General features: G+C 49.0%; 1 protein-coding gene across 1 annotated transcript in view; it reads right to left on the bottom strand.

The window, feature by feature from the left end:
* GALNT6 (polypeptide N-acetylgalactosaminyltransferase 6) overlaps positions 1 to 15,577 on the bottom strand; it is a 24,067-nt gene extending 8,490 nt beyond the window's left edge. Inside the window, exons 1-5 of the mRNA XM_081082615.1 lie at positions 15,455 to 15,577; positions 11,646 to 12,235; positions 9,578 to 9,750; positions 2,906 to 3,055; positions 1,610 to 1,844 (exon numbers count right to left, since the gene is read on the bottom strand). Coding sequence (XP_080938741.1) covers positions 1,610 to 1,844; positions 2,906 to 3,055; positions 9,578 to 9,750; positions 11,646 to 12,136 — 1,049 coding nt within the window. The 5' untranslated portion in view covers positions 12,137 to 12,235; positions 15,455 to 15,577. The remainder of the gene's footprint in view (positions 1 to 1,609; positions 1,845 to 2,905; positions 3,056 to 9,577; positions 9,751 to 11,645; positions 12,236 to 15,454) is intronic.

The following is a 15,577-nucleotide window of genomic DNA, read 5'->3' as shown; positions in this document are numbered from 1 at the left end:
ACATCAGTGATGGGTGGTGGCCAGGTGCCCTGTCCCTGACTGTGTCACTGTGTGCCTGGCACCCAGCTTGGGGGAGGAGGGCTTTGTTGCTGTACACACACAACAAACAAAAGACATCTATGAAGCAGTCAATAGGGAGTTCTCATTTCTTTTCTCCCTCTTGCCTTCTCTTTTCCCCTCTCTTCTTTCTGTTGCTGCTTCTCCTTCTAATGGAGACAGAGAAGCTGGCTGTTCAGAATCCACGGGATTACTTCCTGTGGCACCCATCTGATCCCTCTCCACTGAGATTCTGGGCAGCATGTGTTTAGACTTGGGCATGTGGAGGGGGAGGAACTCCAACACTCTCTTCCTTTCAAGCCTTCCCTCGTATCTCTGCTTATTGTATCTCCTACCTCTGCTTCCCTCCATCCCAGATATATATTCAGTTGACCTTGGAGTTTCCTGTCCCGTATAGGAAAACAATGACAGATAATCACAGGATACTCAAAAAGCCACTCCCCAACTCAGTTTGGCTGAAATATCTGTTAAAATAAACTTGTGGTTGCCTGGTTGGGTGGCTCAGTCAGTTGGAACATCATCCCTACTCCAAAAGGTTGCAGGTTCGATTCCTGGTCAGGGCACATACCTAGGTTGTGGGTTTGATCCTTGGTCAGGGCATGCACAGGAGGCAACTAATCGATGTTTCTCTTTCTCTCTCTCCCTGCCTCTCTAAAAGTCAATAAAAATATATCCTCGGGTGAGGGTTAAATAAAATAAGCTTGTGGTCTCTAACAACACCAACAGGCAATTGGAGAGGGAAGGACAGAGTAGAGGTATGAGGGGAAGGTAATGGGTAAACTTTCATGCATCCATCCTATAGCTCAGGGGTTGGCAAACTATGGCCTGGGGACCAAACCTGGCCTGGCTTTATATAAGGCTCTGGGTTTATATAAGGATGGTTTTTACATTTTTTAAAGGATTGTTTAAAAAGAAACACAAACAAGGAATATTATGCAACAGACTATATGTAACTGACAAACCTGAAATATTTACTATTTGGCTCTTTACCAAAAAGTTCAGGGCAACTGCAACAAACTGCAAACTGCAGAGCACTTGCACTATTCTTTTACTACGTTTCCAGTCTTTTCAAAGAGAATGACCTGGGAGCACATGCCTTCCACTCTTATTACAATGGCTATTCAACAATGGCCACTACCCACTGTCTCTCCGCACCCCTGCAAACACCAGTCACAGTCTCCTACAAATAGGGAGGAATAGATGACACAGTGTGTAGAGCCCTTAGTCCAGTGCCAGGCACACAGTAAGTGGCAGATAAGAGCAGTCTAGTGCCATGGTTAGAAGCGTAGGCCTGGGTCAGACAGGCCAGGATGGGTATCCCTGTTCCACCTTTTGTTAGCTGTGTAATCTGAGGCCAATGTTTATCTCTAAGAAACTCAATGTTCTCACTTATTATACAGGCTAATCACAGGGGATGAGAATTAGGTAAAATATGTCAGGTGCTTGCTAGAGCACTAATAAATGTTGACCTGAGATGGCCCGGGTCCCTAGGACTGGGTGAGTCTGGGACCATGTAGGCCGGGGTGGGGGCTCACCAGGCTGTGGTCCTTACTTGATTGGGTAAGTCTCGTCCTTGCGCCTCTGCTTTTCATGTGGAGGTAGAGTCTCCCAGCCGAAGGTCAGGCTCCAGTCAAAGTTGCCACGGCTATGGACTCTGCCCTTCGGAACGGGCTTGGAGAACTCAAAAGTGTTAAGGTCAATAGTGACGATGTCTGGGCTCACCACCGCCGTCTCATCCTCGGTGATGCGGGCCAGGAGGGGCTCCAGCCAGCCGTGGAAGCACTCACCTGCAAGCCCAGGCCCGGAGACAACTGTCAGGGTCCTGATCACAGCTGAGCCCATGCCCCAGGCCAGCGGGGAGACCCAGGAGGACAAGAGAATTCTCCATCCACTCCCTAGCTATAGGCTGAGAAACACAGGCAAGCTCGCTCACAGCTGTTCAGAACAGAGATCTGAGAACCGCCTCCTCTCCCCTCCCCCAACCTAAAGATGCAGGCAGCTCTGGAAGGGAGAATGGAGGTCTCAGGGGACTCACATGGACTCAGCTGATCCCAAAGCACAGGAAAGGCCCTGGATGGGTGTCTTCAGATTCCCAGCCTACCCACTGAATCTGCCCTCCCCAAGCGTGGATTTCAGAAGCAGGTGTCCCCTCTACTGGGAATATCTGCATCTTAAGCTGCATCTTAAGTTGTAGAATAACAATCTCTTTCATTTGTCTAGCCCTTTGAGATTTTCAGTGAACTGTGTATATTACGTTATTTGGCCCTCAGAGTAATAATTCTGTTGGTGAGTAAGGTTGGTATCCTCTTCCCATCTTACAAATGAGGAACCTGAGGCTTTGCTAGAATGCAAACCCGGGTCCTCTGGCTTTCTAGGCTTTCCCCAATATATATCACTGCTTTTAGGAGTTATTTTTCCCTGAGAATGGTGGGAGGTGTTTTGGTTAGGGGTGAGGGAGGCTTTCCTGGCTCCAGGTGGCCCTACAGGAAAGCGCCACACAGATCAGTCCCCAGTGGTAACAGGAGGCCTTTCTGAGGGGTTGAGTTCAGAATGAGGTACAGATCTGGGGAGAGAGGAATGCCTGGGGCTCCGGAGCACCCTCCCAGCAATTGGGGGGTGACCAATCGTTTTAGGGTTGTGTGTGTCTCTTGATAAAACACCCTTGGGATTTGGGTGAGAAAGGACTAGAAGAAGCTGGAGAGAGTCCCAAGCCTCCTTCACTCCTAGAACAGAGCAGGATGCGGCCTGTTGATGCTGTGGTCACAGCTCCTCATTCTGCCAGAGAGGGGTAGGGGATGGGCTGGACTACACCCAGGCCTCCTGGGTGCCAGGCCAGCACTCTACTCACAGTGGGCGTCTAGGAACGTGAGCACCTCTGCCTGTGCCACGCTGGCTCCCAGCAGTCGGGCCGTGATCAACCCCTTCCGCTTCTCCTGCCGCACCACCCTCACGATCTGCAGCTGCTTCACGTACTGTTCCAGCTGCTCCTTTAAATACTCTGGAAGGGACAGTGTCATTGAAGTCAGCTCATCGCTTGGTTGAAAACCTAATCCCCTGTGGGCACGAAACGCTGGCCTCCTGGGCCTCCAGCAGGCCCGAGTCTTTAATCCTCCCACACCTACTGCACTAAGCAAGTCCATGGAAGCAGATGGTGGGGAAGGGGCGGGGGGAGGAGGAAGTCCTGTGTGTGGCCCAGCAGCCCTGCCACCCAAGCCCACCTGGCCAGGACCCTGGCTCTGCAGTGTCGGTCCGGTGCCTGTGTACCTAGGCACCTCTGATGTCTGAGACAGGACCTCAGGGTTGTGTTTCTTTGGTCTAAATCAAGTATAAACTTCCGACAAGGGCTTCAGAGGCCCCTCTTGGTCTCTGCAGCCTTTCAGCTGCCATCTTTCAGAGCCGTAATTCCATTCTCCTCTCCTTTCTACCCCTAGTGACTGGGACAGTTTCCAGTGTCGGCTTTCCTGTCTTCCAGGCTCCTCAGAATAAGTTTGCCAGGTAGAATATACAAATGTTGATTTCTTACTTGCTGGACCGGCAGCAAGAAGTCTTACTCTAATCTCCTTTATTACCTGCTTTGCATGTGGAATATTTTAGGAAATGGAAAGGTGAAGAGCCTCTTTTTAATTAAATTAAAAACATGCATCAAGTGCCTGCCATTGGTCAGGCACAGTGGTGAGCCCAGCTACCTAGGGTGATCAGTAACCTGTCAGAGGAAGTACAGGGTTGAGAGCCTGCAGGGGAAAGGGGAGGGGTCAGGGAGAGCAACCATCCTGAATTTGGGGATGAGGAAAGCTTTTTGAAGGGAGGGGTATCTCTGCTTAGATCTTTCATTTTTTTCTGAGTGGAGGCTTACTTCATAATCCTGTTATTCAGTCTGGAATCCTCAGAGCATTAAAAATAGCTCTACTCTGAAGCAATCCATCTTGAAACATATTCCAAATCTTACTTATGGTTTACTAACTGTGATTTTGGTTTCCCATGCTCTTGTTCTGTTCCTGATTGTGCAATGGAGTTTCAGAAGTGGAAGTGGAGGGGAAGGTGTAAGCGATGATTGTGTCCTTTCTCTTTCAAGCTGTGGGATCAGCCCAGTGCTCAGACCTTGCTCACACAGCGTCCAAATACTTGTACCTACTATGTGCTTTTTAAAAAAATTGATTTCAGAGAGGAAAGCAAAGATAGAAACATCAATGATGAAAGAGAATCATTGACTGGTGCACACCCCACACTGGGGATTAAGCCTGCAACCCGGGCATGTGCCCTGACTGGGAATCAAACCCTGACCTCCTGGTTCATAGGTTGATGCTCAACCACTGAGCCACACCAGCCAGGCTGAACTAGGTGCTTTTATGTTGACTTTCTTAATATTCTCTATGAAGATTAAAACACTATGAAACAGGGAGTATTATCCCCAATGTTTATGAGTCAAAATTAGCCTCATTTGGCAGCTTTGGCCCAGCATTCACTTAGTAAACATCTGCTAATTCACTTCCTAGGTGCCTGACACTACCCTGGTCAGGGAGGGGCCTGGTCTGGGTCCTGCCTTCATGGATCTCCCAGACTCATAACTCAACTATAGCCCCAACTGCTGGTTCTAACAGGAAGCAGGGAGGAACCCCAACCAAGAGCCTCGCCTTCTCACAGGAAATTCATGGTGATGGAGATAACTCAGGGACAGAACATCATAGGAAGTGGGTTTTGTGGTAAGAAACTGCAAAGCACTGAGCTGTGAACCTCAGGGGGCCTGAGCTCTACCAGGCCTTTCTCCCATACCTTCCCCCACGGGCTCAGGTGGCTGGACTGGACCTGTGGATTCTGAGCATGAGTGCAGGCCCTTCTAGGGGAGTGAGACAACCCCTGGACCCACTGGACATGTGCTCCAGAGCATGGAGACACAGACAAGCCTATCCATACTTTCTTATGCCCCCTAGACAACAGCCTCCTAATTTAAGTTTAATACCCCACCACCCCAACCCAGCTTCATGACTCATGACGGGGGCTGTATGACTCCTGTGACCTCCAGCACAGATGCCTTATTCAGTCTCATCAATATGCAGATGGCTCCTAAGTCTTCTTTCCTGGCCTTGCCATCTTCACATGGATGTATAACAGAACCACAAACCAAACACGCCCAAAATGGAACTCCAGATTTCCTCCCAAGCTGCACCCCAGGCTCCCCCTTGTCAGTATATGGTACCTGCATCCCTCCAGCTGCTCTAACCTAGGCGTCATGCTGGATTCTACCCTTTCCTCATCCTTGACAATGAGTCCATCAGCAAGTGCTGCCAGTTCTTTCTCTTGGTCCTCACTGTCACCTCAGGAATAATGTCTTTTTTTAAAAATATATTTTTAAATTGATTTCAAAGAGGAAAGGAGAAGGGAGATAGAAACATCAATGATGAGAGATAATCACTGGCTGCCTCTTACATGTCCCCCACTGGTGATCGAGCCCACAACCTGGGCATGTGCCCTCACTGGGAATTGAACCGTGACCTCTTGGTTCATAGGTCGATGCTCAACCACTGAGCCATGCCTGGCAGCAGCAATAATGTCTTAACTGGTTTCCTGGCCTCTGTTCTACACCATTCTTCACAATCTATTCTTGACATAGCAGCCACGGTGGACATCAGTTATCTTACAAAACTAAATCAGATCATGTCAGTACAGTGGTTTGAAATTGCACTTAAAAACAAAATCCAGTCCTGGCTGGGTGGATCAGTTGCTTGGTATCAGTCCTTTGTACACCAAAAGGTTGTGGGGTTGATCCCCAGGGGCGTACGTACAGGAGGCAACCAATCGGTGTTTCTCTCTCTGTAAAATAAAGAAAAACATATCCTCAGGTGAGGATTTTAAAAAACAAACAAACAAACAAAAAACAACAAGAAAAAAATCCAAATCCAAACAGTAATGGTGGCTCCTCAAAAAATTAAACATACAATTACGACATGGTCCAGCAATTCCACTTCTGGGTATCTACCCAAAAGAAGTGAAAGCAGGGATTCAAACAAATATTTGTACACTGATGTTGATGGCAGCATTATTCACAATAGCCAAAATGTGGAAATAACCCCCATGCCCATGGATAGATGAATGAATGAACAAATCCAGCTTATACAAACAATAAAACACTCAGCTAACCCAAAGTGCTCCCCAAGTGTCTCCTCCCGAGTTTCACACAGTGCATTTCCAGACTTCAGGGCTGCCCCTTCTTTCCCTTCCTTCACCTGCTGATCCCTCTACCTCCCTTCCTACCGCGGCCCTTCCTGGCCAACCCAACCGCCGTGCTCCTCCCCTCTGCATGAGGAACTGACTCACTGAGGGGCTGTTCACTTCCCGACTCTCCAGGTCCTGGGTATTGTCTGATTCCCTCCCATCCATCTAGCAAATTCCCGCAGGGGGAGGCTTAGGTTCACTCTTCCCCAGGGGCAGGGCAGGGCTTTGACACGGGAATGACCCGTGTGGGGCACAACAGACTGATGAGCCCGATGGGCCAGTTTTCATAAGCCTGTGGAGTGTGCCAGACCAGGAGTACGTCTGGCATCTGACCTGGCCACACAAGGATAAAATCTGTGCCCAGGGTTCAGACTCTGAGGTAGGTAAGAAAAAGTTCCCCAGCCTGCCACCGGGCCTCCTTCCCCTGCTCCAGCATCAAACGTCTTGTGTACTTGTGGTCACAGAGCACTGCCAAGAACCAGGATAGGAGGACAGAGAGCATGGACATTGTATTACAGCAGAGACACAGCTCTTCTCTCTGTGTGTGTAATGAGAGCCAGTTAATCTGATCCAATGGTCAAATGTGTGGAAAATTTTATCCTGCTGTGGACAGCAGAGACTTCTGACCATGGGTCCAAGTTTGTCCTCCCCCCCCCCCCCCCTCGCCATCAGCTGAACATTTCTGAGAGCATCTCAAGAGTCCGAAAGCCCTCACGGTGGGGGTATTTTTCCTAGGGTCCACAAACTCCCTGGAATTACATGCAGAACTGCGGGTGTGTGCACAGTGTTGTAGCAATTCTGCACTATTCTAGGGAGTGGGGTAAAGCTTTTTACAGATTCTCAAAGGAGCCAGGACCCAGAAAGCTAAGAATGACGTGTTTAGGATTTTCAGGCAGATGATTCTCAGATGCTGGCATTGGCCCTAAGAGAGAGTCCAGGACACAACCAGAGAGAATGCCTCCTAGGGGCAGGCACTTTGGAGGGGCTATAGTGGCCATTGTAAAGTCCACCCTACTAGGCACAGGCTATTGTGCCCTTTAGATGCTGCCTGTGCCAGCCTGGCATTGTCACTTTTCTAGCCTGGTCAGAAGAGTTCCCCAACTGGGCACTTGTACCTTATGGACTAAAAAGATTCTGGGTGACAAGTACAGTTTAGAACTTCCACCCTCTGTGAGTCAAGGGAAGAAGCAGCTGAGGGATGGCTAGCATACGTCGGGGGGAGAAGGGCTACCAGAGAGCCCAGTTTGAGAGGAAGGGCAGCTGGATTGATACACTCGTTCCCCATTCCATACAGCCATTCTATGGCTACTCAGGGGCCACTCCCATCTCTGCCAAACTCTTTGCCCCTCCCTTTCCAGAAGCCTAATCTGATGCTTCTTGCCCACCAGACTCTCTCACTGCATCCCTGATACTTGCTTGCCTTTGCTTTTTTTAAAAAATATTTTTTATTGATTTCAGAGAGGAAGGGAAAGGGAAAGAGAGATAGAAACATCAGTGATGAGAGAGAATCACTGATTGGCTGCCTCCTGCACACCCCTTACTGGTGATCAAGCCTGCCACTCAGGCATGAGCCCTTGACTGGAATTGAACTTGGGACCCTTCAGTCCACAGGCTGATGCTCTATCCACTGAGCCAAACAGGCTAGGGCTGCCTTTGCTTTGTAAGTGTTGCTAGGTGTCTGTCCTCCAAAGAAATGGACTTACCAGTATTCACTACAGCTTCTCCTCCCACTGCCTTCCCCAGCCTTAGTCCACGTTTTAGCATCACCTCTAATCTAGAGGGCAGGCGGGAGGCTGGAGCGGTCAGGAGGAGCCACAGCTCTACCGAGTGGCCCCAGGGTACTCTGGGAAGTGTGGTGTCCGTTTCTGCACTCGATATAGGAGCACGCGCACAGGAGGCCAACCTGAGAGCCGTAGACACCATGTGCCACCCAGGGGGAGGCCTCAGCTCCTGGAGACGCCCAGCCTAATGATGCGTCCGTGCCTCAGCCCCTTTCCAAGGTCCGGCCCTAGCACCAGCTCTCAGGTGGCTGTAAGAATTTCCTCTCCTGATGTGGGGTCCTCTGCCTCTCTTGCTGACAATTACCCTCCCCCAAACTGCCATCCTTCTGAGACGAGGTCACTGTCCGCCTTAAACACCTTCAATGACTCCTAATTATTTTTCTAAATACTTTCATCTTGGCACAAATTTCAATTCAACATCGTTTTAGTGTCATTTCCTAAAACAAACCTAAGTTTCAGCCACATCAAATCTCTCAATGTTTCACAAATACACCTCTGCCTCTAGGACTATGTGTATGCCATTTTCTCTTCTGGGAATGCCCGCCAATGCTTCTTCTTTCCCTAGACACTCATGCTTTAAGGCTCCAATCTGGCCTCCACTGTGGACGGCCCCAGCCACGCCACGCAGAAATAACGTCTCCTGACTCCATACTCCCAGAGTGCATTGCTCCCATACAAAGACTAAACTGAAATCAATGGAGCACCTTACTCCATCTAACTACTCTGTCACATGAATTATCTCATTTAGCACTGATCTCTGATCCCTCGTTCACCCTGTGAGGGAGCCAAGTGTCTTCATTTCTGGCAGAGGCAACTGAGGTTCAGGGAGGTTAAGTATCTTGCCCAAGGTCACAGTTAGGAAGAGGCACAATTGGGATTTGAATTCCTGGATGTTGGCCTCTAAGGTCCACATCCTTTCACTTCTATTGAGGGTGTGTTACAGGCCACACTGCTGTGGTTGGTGGTGTAAGGGGCCATCTGACCCATGAGGTTTGTTAGCTTTCTCAGGGCAAGATCCATCCCATTTGCTATTTGTCACGGTATCCCCTTTGCCTAGTTCAGTGTCAGACACAGAATACTCTGCAGATATGAGTGGAGTTACTTTAAAAGGTGTGGGTGGAAGTTTGGTGAGCAACATCGCTTGCCTATTACCAACTACAGCAGAGGGCTTTTGAGGTGGAATCTCTGAGGTAGGAAACAGAGGGAAGGCCCATCCCCTCCCTCTGCCCTGCCCGCGCCCAGCATTTCTGACTTGGGTTGGACTCGGCAGCTCTAAGGGAGTCTGAAAAGCAAAAACTCCTAAGCTTTTGGAGCTCTTTGGGTGAAGTGGGGATGAAGTCCAGGCTCAAGGAATGTGGTCTCCCTGCCTGCTGTCCCCTACCTCCTGTGCCTCACGTGCCTTCTCCCTGCTCTTGGCCCTTAGGATGAGCTGTGAAGCCAGGCAGCTGGCAGTGAAGGTGCCTGCTCCCTTGAGAGAACCTGCCCTCCTCCTCAGGATACCCGCTCCTCAGGGCCGCCTCTAGCCTCACCCTCAGTGCTGGCATCATCCACCAGTATGATCTCCTTCAGCAGGATGGCAGGGCTGGTGTGCAGGACACTGTACACTGTTCGCAACAGCGTGGACCAGGCCTCGTTGTGAAACACAATGATGACGCTGGTAGTGGGCAGTGGCGGGCAGCGCCGAAACTTCTGGTCGACACATCTGGAAGGATGAAAGTGGACATATAGCTCTCCAGGTCCCTCAGAGTTCCGGGGGTAAGGAGGGCTCTGTGCACAGATTACCATAACCACCCACTGCTCTTTGGAACCACCAGCCTACATTCTCGGTGACAGCTGGGAATAGCTGCTCCCTGTTCCCAGCTTATGCTGTATCTGCCTCCTACTCTGAGCCTCTGCACAGGTCCCTGTCAACTGACTCCAAAACCCGTTTCCCCCGGAGCTGGCTCAGTGCCACAGCTGTGGTGCTGAGGGCTCCTCCCTGCTCCCCTCTCACTTCTCTCATCTGCTCTCGGAGTTCCCAGGGCTGACTCTTCCGCAGTAACATGTGTGCTGCATAGAGTGTAATCCAATCCAGACGCCCCAAAGGGGAAGTAGTAAAGGGCAAATGTGACATCTGAGAAAAGCAACTACAATTTTCATACTCTTCTTGTTACACTTTACAGTTCTTCACTAATCCATTTCCTCATTAATTCGCTGTCATCTGACACTACTATCACAGTCAATTTCCTGTGACCTTTTCTCTATCCTCATCCACTCCAACCACTCTGCGCACTTGGTCATGCTGCTACCCTCTTGACATTCCATCTCAGGTGGGAGTGGGAATGTGTGAGCCCTGCATCTCAAGGAATCATGTGGCTCAACATCCTTTTTTTTTCTTTTCCTTTTTTTGGTTGTTAATCCTCCCCCAAGGATACTTTTCCATTGATTTTTTTTAGAGAGTGTGGAGGGAGTGGCAGGGGAGGGGGGTCGGGGGGAGAGAGAGAGAGACATCCATGTGAGAGAGACAATCAATTGGTTGCCTCCTGCTCCTGCCCCAGCCAGGGCTGGGGATAGAACCCACAACCTAGGTACATGCCCTTGACCAGGAATTGAACACTCAACCTTCAGTCCATGGGCCAACAATCTAACCACTGAGAGACACCTGCCGGGGCTAACACCCTTTCTTATCCCCTCTGATGGTCAGAAAGATTTCAAACTTCCTCTTCTGGCTTCCCTTACGGCCCAATACCCTTCCCTGCTGAGAAGCTCATGACAATTCCAAGTGACTCCAGCTTCTAGGACTATAGTACTTGGTCAATTCTGAGGAACCCCAGGTTCACAGCCCTAGAGAATCATGAATGTGGGGATGAGGGCTGCCACGTGACAAAAGGCCAAAAAACGGTATAACTCTTGAGTTGGGGAAGACAAGTCTAAATGAGAAAGACACAAAATCTTTGACTTGAGGACAGTGTAAATTACAGCCACGATCACATAAGAGTGAGGTGGCTTAAGGCTCAAAGATCTAAGTGCTGGTTCATTGCCCAGGATTAAAATTATAAATGGCTTCAAATAAAGGTTAGAATGGATTCATGGTCCTGTGCGCTTTCACTGGAAGAAGGAAATCAGGAGGCGGGGACAGTCCTGACACTAGGGCCGCTGTCGGGCAACGTCCCACTCCTGCAGCTCAGCAGCAGCGTCCCATAGCTTCTGGGGCAGGCTGTTCCCAGAAGGGCTTTAGCTCAGCTCGGGTATAGAACCCAGGGTGGCAGAGGGCAAGGCCACCAAATCAGTGGCCTGGAATCAGTCCCTCTCAGTCACCCCTAGGCCAGGTCCTGGTCCCAGACCTTGAGTTCTTTTTTCTGTACACTGTCACCTTCATAATTGTGTTTTACTCTCATAGGAACTCCCTAGGCCTCTGCCTGACCAGAATACTCTTGAACCCCAACCCCTGGGATAAGGGCAACTGGTCAGGAAAGGGGGTGAGGGTGTGGAGGAAATCCCTGTCCATATTCTAAAATCCCCATCAGCTCTTTACCGGGCACTTGGCCCAAGGCACGGCCATACCAGTCACACCTTTGGCAGAGCCCTGGCCTCACCCAATGACTCTGGGCTACTTACTCAGGGGGTCGAGTGTCTGGCCCCAGGGCCCTCTGCAGGGAGATCCGGTCACTGGCAAAGGCATTGAAGCAGTGCTTCTTATAGCCCTCTTCCTTTTCCTGGGTCTCCAGGGGAGTCCACTTGTCCTTCTGAAAAGCTTTCCCGTCTGCCCCAGGGCCGTTGGGGTCCTGTGGTGGCCGTTCCCAGAAGGGCTTCAGCTCAGCTGGGGTATAGAACCCAGGGGGGCAGAACTTGTTCGTGGAGACCAGTGTCTCCTGGGGCTCTGGAGCCCTGATCTGGAGCTTGGGCATCGAATCCTTCAGGTTGTTCATGGCCCCCACCATGAGGTCCAGGACATGATCCTTCTGGCTGACCAGGGACTTCAGCCATGGCTTCTCCGTGGCCTGTTCCCTGCTGCTGACATCCCTCTGCAGGACGAAGAGGAAGAGCACAAAGGCGCTGCCCAGGATGGCCAGGCGCAAGGGCATGTGACGTCTGCGGAGGAGCCTCATCCTCTGGAACCAAAGGGGGCCCCGGCTGAGTCAGCCCCAGTGCTGGGCCAATCCGGAAAATAGCTGGTATGTCCGGGTGGCACACCTTGGGGCCTCAGCCTGAGAAGGGAAAGAAATAAGACAAGGCAGGGGTGGAGAGGGAGTCAGGGGGTTGGGGCTCCAAACCAGGCTCTGTTGCTGAATAGTGACATCATCTTATCCAATCACTTAACTTGCTTCTAAATATCCTCCACCCATAAAATGAGGAGAACCAGAATCAGCGCTTTTTTCCTGCCCTAAGATTCTGACATGAGTGGATCTAGAATAATCAGAACACTAAAACTCTAAATGCAGAGATTTAACAGAAATAACCACTTTGGAAGACAATTTGGCATTATAAAATAAAATTTAAAACGTACACACCCTATGATGCCGCAGTTCCACTCCTAGTTTTATATTCCATTCAAACTCCAGTGCACATGAGCCAGGAGGCATGTACCAGAATGTGTCTAGTAGCACTAAATAAAATGGCAAAAAGAGCAACCACCCAAATGTCCATCAGCAGTAGAATGTGACTAGAGTATGAAATATATCCGTATTATGGAGTACTCGACAGCAGTGACAAAGAATGAACTATTTCTACATGCAACATCGCAGATGTAATATTGATTGAAAACAAGTTGCAGAAGAATAAGTATAATATGATTCCATTTATAGAAAATTGTAAAGCACATAAAACTAAACAATGTATTGTTTATGAAAACAAAAATGAGTACATAATATTGTTCATGACTACAAAATGAATATGTGCATGAAAGCTATAAAGAAAACTAAAGGGACAATGAAACAAAAGTTTCTGAAGAAGGAGGAAAGATATGAGAAGAGAGGCACATGGGGACTTCAAAGTAAAGTGTTTTTTCTTAAAGTGGATGGTGGCCATTACTGGTACTGTTATTCCTTATACCAGTGATGGCGAAGCTATGACACGCGTGTCAGAGGTGACACGTGAACTCATTTTTTTGGTTGATTTTTCTTTGTTAAATGGCATTTAAATATAGAAAATAAATATCAAAAATATAAGTCTTTGTTTTACTATGGTTGCAAATATCAAAAAATTTCTATATGTGACACGGCACCAGAGTTATGTTAGGGTTTTTCAAAATGTTGACACGCCGAGCTCAAAAGGTTCGCCATCACTGCCTAAACATATTTTATAAATATTCCTCTGTATCTACTCATGTTTAATAAAAAATATCGAAGATTCCAGGCAGGACTGAGCTTTGGTGTTCATCAGCTCACACCCCCGGGCACAGACATGATCCCACACCACAGGTCAGAGGATGAATGTTTGCAACACCTTCTGTGGAAAGCTCTGAAAACGCCAGGGTCCCTTGTAAAGCACCAGATGTCCATGGCACAGGCCTGTGCACAAAGCCCAGTTATGCCCCTTCTGGAATAATAGCACCTACCTCCTAGGGTTGTTAGAAGGATTAATAAGTTCAATAAATAATCACGGAAGACGCTTAGTAGTCCCTGCACACAGTAAATTCTGAAAAAATATTAGTTTTTATCATTAGTGGCTGTGTGACCCTTGGACAAATTACTTAATCTCTCTAAGCCTCAAGCTCCTCATCTATAAGTGGGGAGTAACTAATACCCAACTCACAGGGATGTGAGGATTAAATCACAGATAATGTATGTAAAATCCTTGGCAGAGTACCTGGCAAATAATAAGCCTTCAATAAATGGTTATCAATTATTTCCACTATTATAATTAATAAACCCTTGCTCAGTTTTCCAGCAATTTTCCTCAAGCACCTGGTCCTTGGCCAAAGCCACACTCATTACCCCATGGCATGCCATGCTACTTAATGCTGTTACTTAAACACTCAAGTTCCTGCCTGTGGAGAAGCCTGGCATCTGGAGTCACTTGGATCCGGGGAATATGATCTCAGGGGGAGCATGGGTCACTCTGGGCTGGGGGAGACGGGTGGTTTTCTTTTATAACATCAGACTCAGCAGCAGCATCAAAAATCAAATACAATGAAATCTCTTTGTCTATTTTGAGTTAGATGTCTACGAAATGGGAGAGGAGACTGGTTCATTCTGCCAGTATTGATGGAGTATCTGCTATATGCCAGATGTGGGAGATACAGAGATGAGCAAGCCCAACCTTCAGGGAATGTACAGTTAACTGGGGGAGTCAGATTTTAAACAGAGATCGCCCAGTGAGAAGATGGCATAAGAGAGGACCCTTGGGTCCTGAGGAAGAGAGGATACAGGAAACTCAGCAAGTGGGAGGAGGTGACGTTTGTGAAGCGGTTCCGAGGGGAGGAGCTTGGGCTGAGCACTAACCCACCCGTAGGAGTTGGCCAGATAAGGTGAGCACACAGAGCCTAGAGGCAGGAGACAGCAGAGCCAATCAGAGAACAGCAATTACATTGGGACAGTGGGGGTATGAAATCTGATCCAAGTAGTAGGGGATGGGCCTGGAGAGGCAGGGGCCACAAGTCATCATGCCAAGGAGTCTGCTGTGGACCTGAGACATGCGGAGCAATACAGGGTTAGTGGGGAGCCCAGTACTATAGGAAGAACAATATGATAGCTGGTGGAGGGTGTCTAGGAGACGGACCTGATTGGCAGCTGGATGGCCAATTAAAAGGGGTTGGGGATCTGATCCAAGTTAGTATCGGCGCTGATGGAGGAGGGAGAATGTGGCGCTAGAAAATCCTTGAGTGACCAATGGGCCAGTTCACTCCAGCTGGGGCACAGAGGTGTGAGACAACTGCTTTCCCCATGAGATTTTAGAATCTAGTTGGAGAATAAGAACTGGTACCGTTGGGTGCAGTTAACACCTGTCTAGGGAGGGGACAGGAGCAGAGAAAAGATCTTTCACTGAATACCTGTTTGTACTTTGAGCCTGACTATATTACCTATTCAAAAATTAGTAAAACGGAAACAATAGCGCAGGCAGTAAGCGCCAAGTTGAAGAGGTAGAGCTGTCCATGGGATTGAGGAAGGCGTCAAGGAGGAAATGGGGATTCGGTGTAGAGGCAGCTTCCTGCACTCAGCTGGGGTTGAGCTATGTCTGCTGGGCCAGCACAAGGAGTTCTGCTTGAGCTAGACACCTCATAAATCCTGGAACTGCCCCTGCTAAGCACAGACTCCCACAGAATGCAGAAGTGTTTGCCATGACAGTGTTAAACTATGCTACAGGTCGAACTTCCCTGATATTTTCTGTCTACCTACCCACAACAGCAAGAAAAGAGGGGGCACAATTAGAAACAAAGGTGTGGTAATAGATTAGTTACCAGCTGCTGCCAAGTGCTCAAGACTCACCTCCTCCAGGAAGACCTCCCTGACCGACTCCCTCAGAATCACCCAGGTCACTTCAGCTCCCGCTTCCTGGCATTGCGTTGTGGTCCCTTGAAGTGGGGTCGGCCTTTGTTACTTTTATTCCCT

The sequence above is a fragment of the Myotis nattereri genome, assembly GCF_964212035.1.
Source record: "Myotis nattereri genome assembly, chromosome: 2".
Lineage (NCBI taxonomy): Eukaryota > Metazoa > Chordata > Mammalia > Chiroptera > Vespertilionidae > Myotis > Myotis nattereri.
The sequence above is the reverse complement of the archived record's forward strand: the minus strand, read 5'-3'. Positions and strand labels throughout refer to the sequence as shown.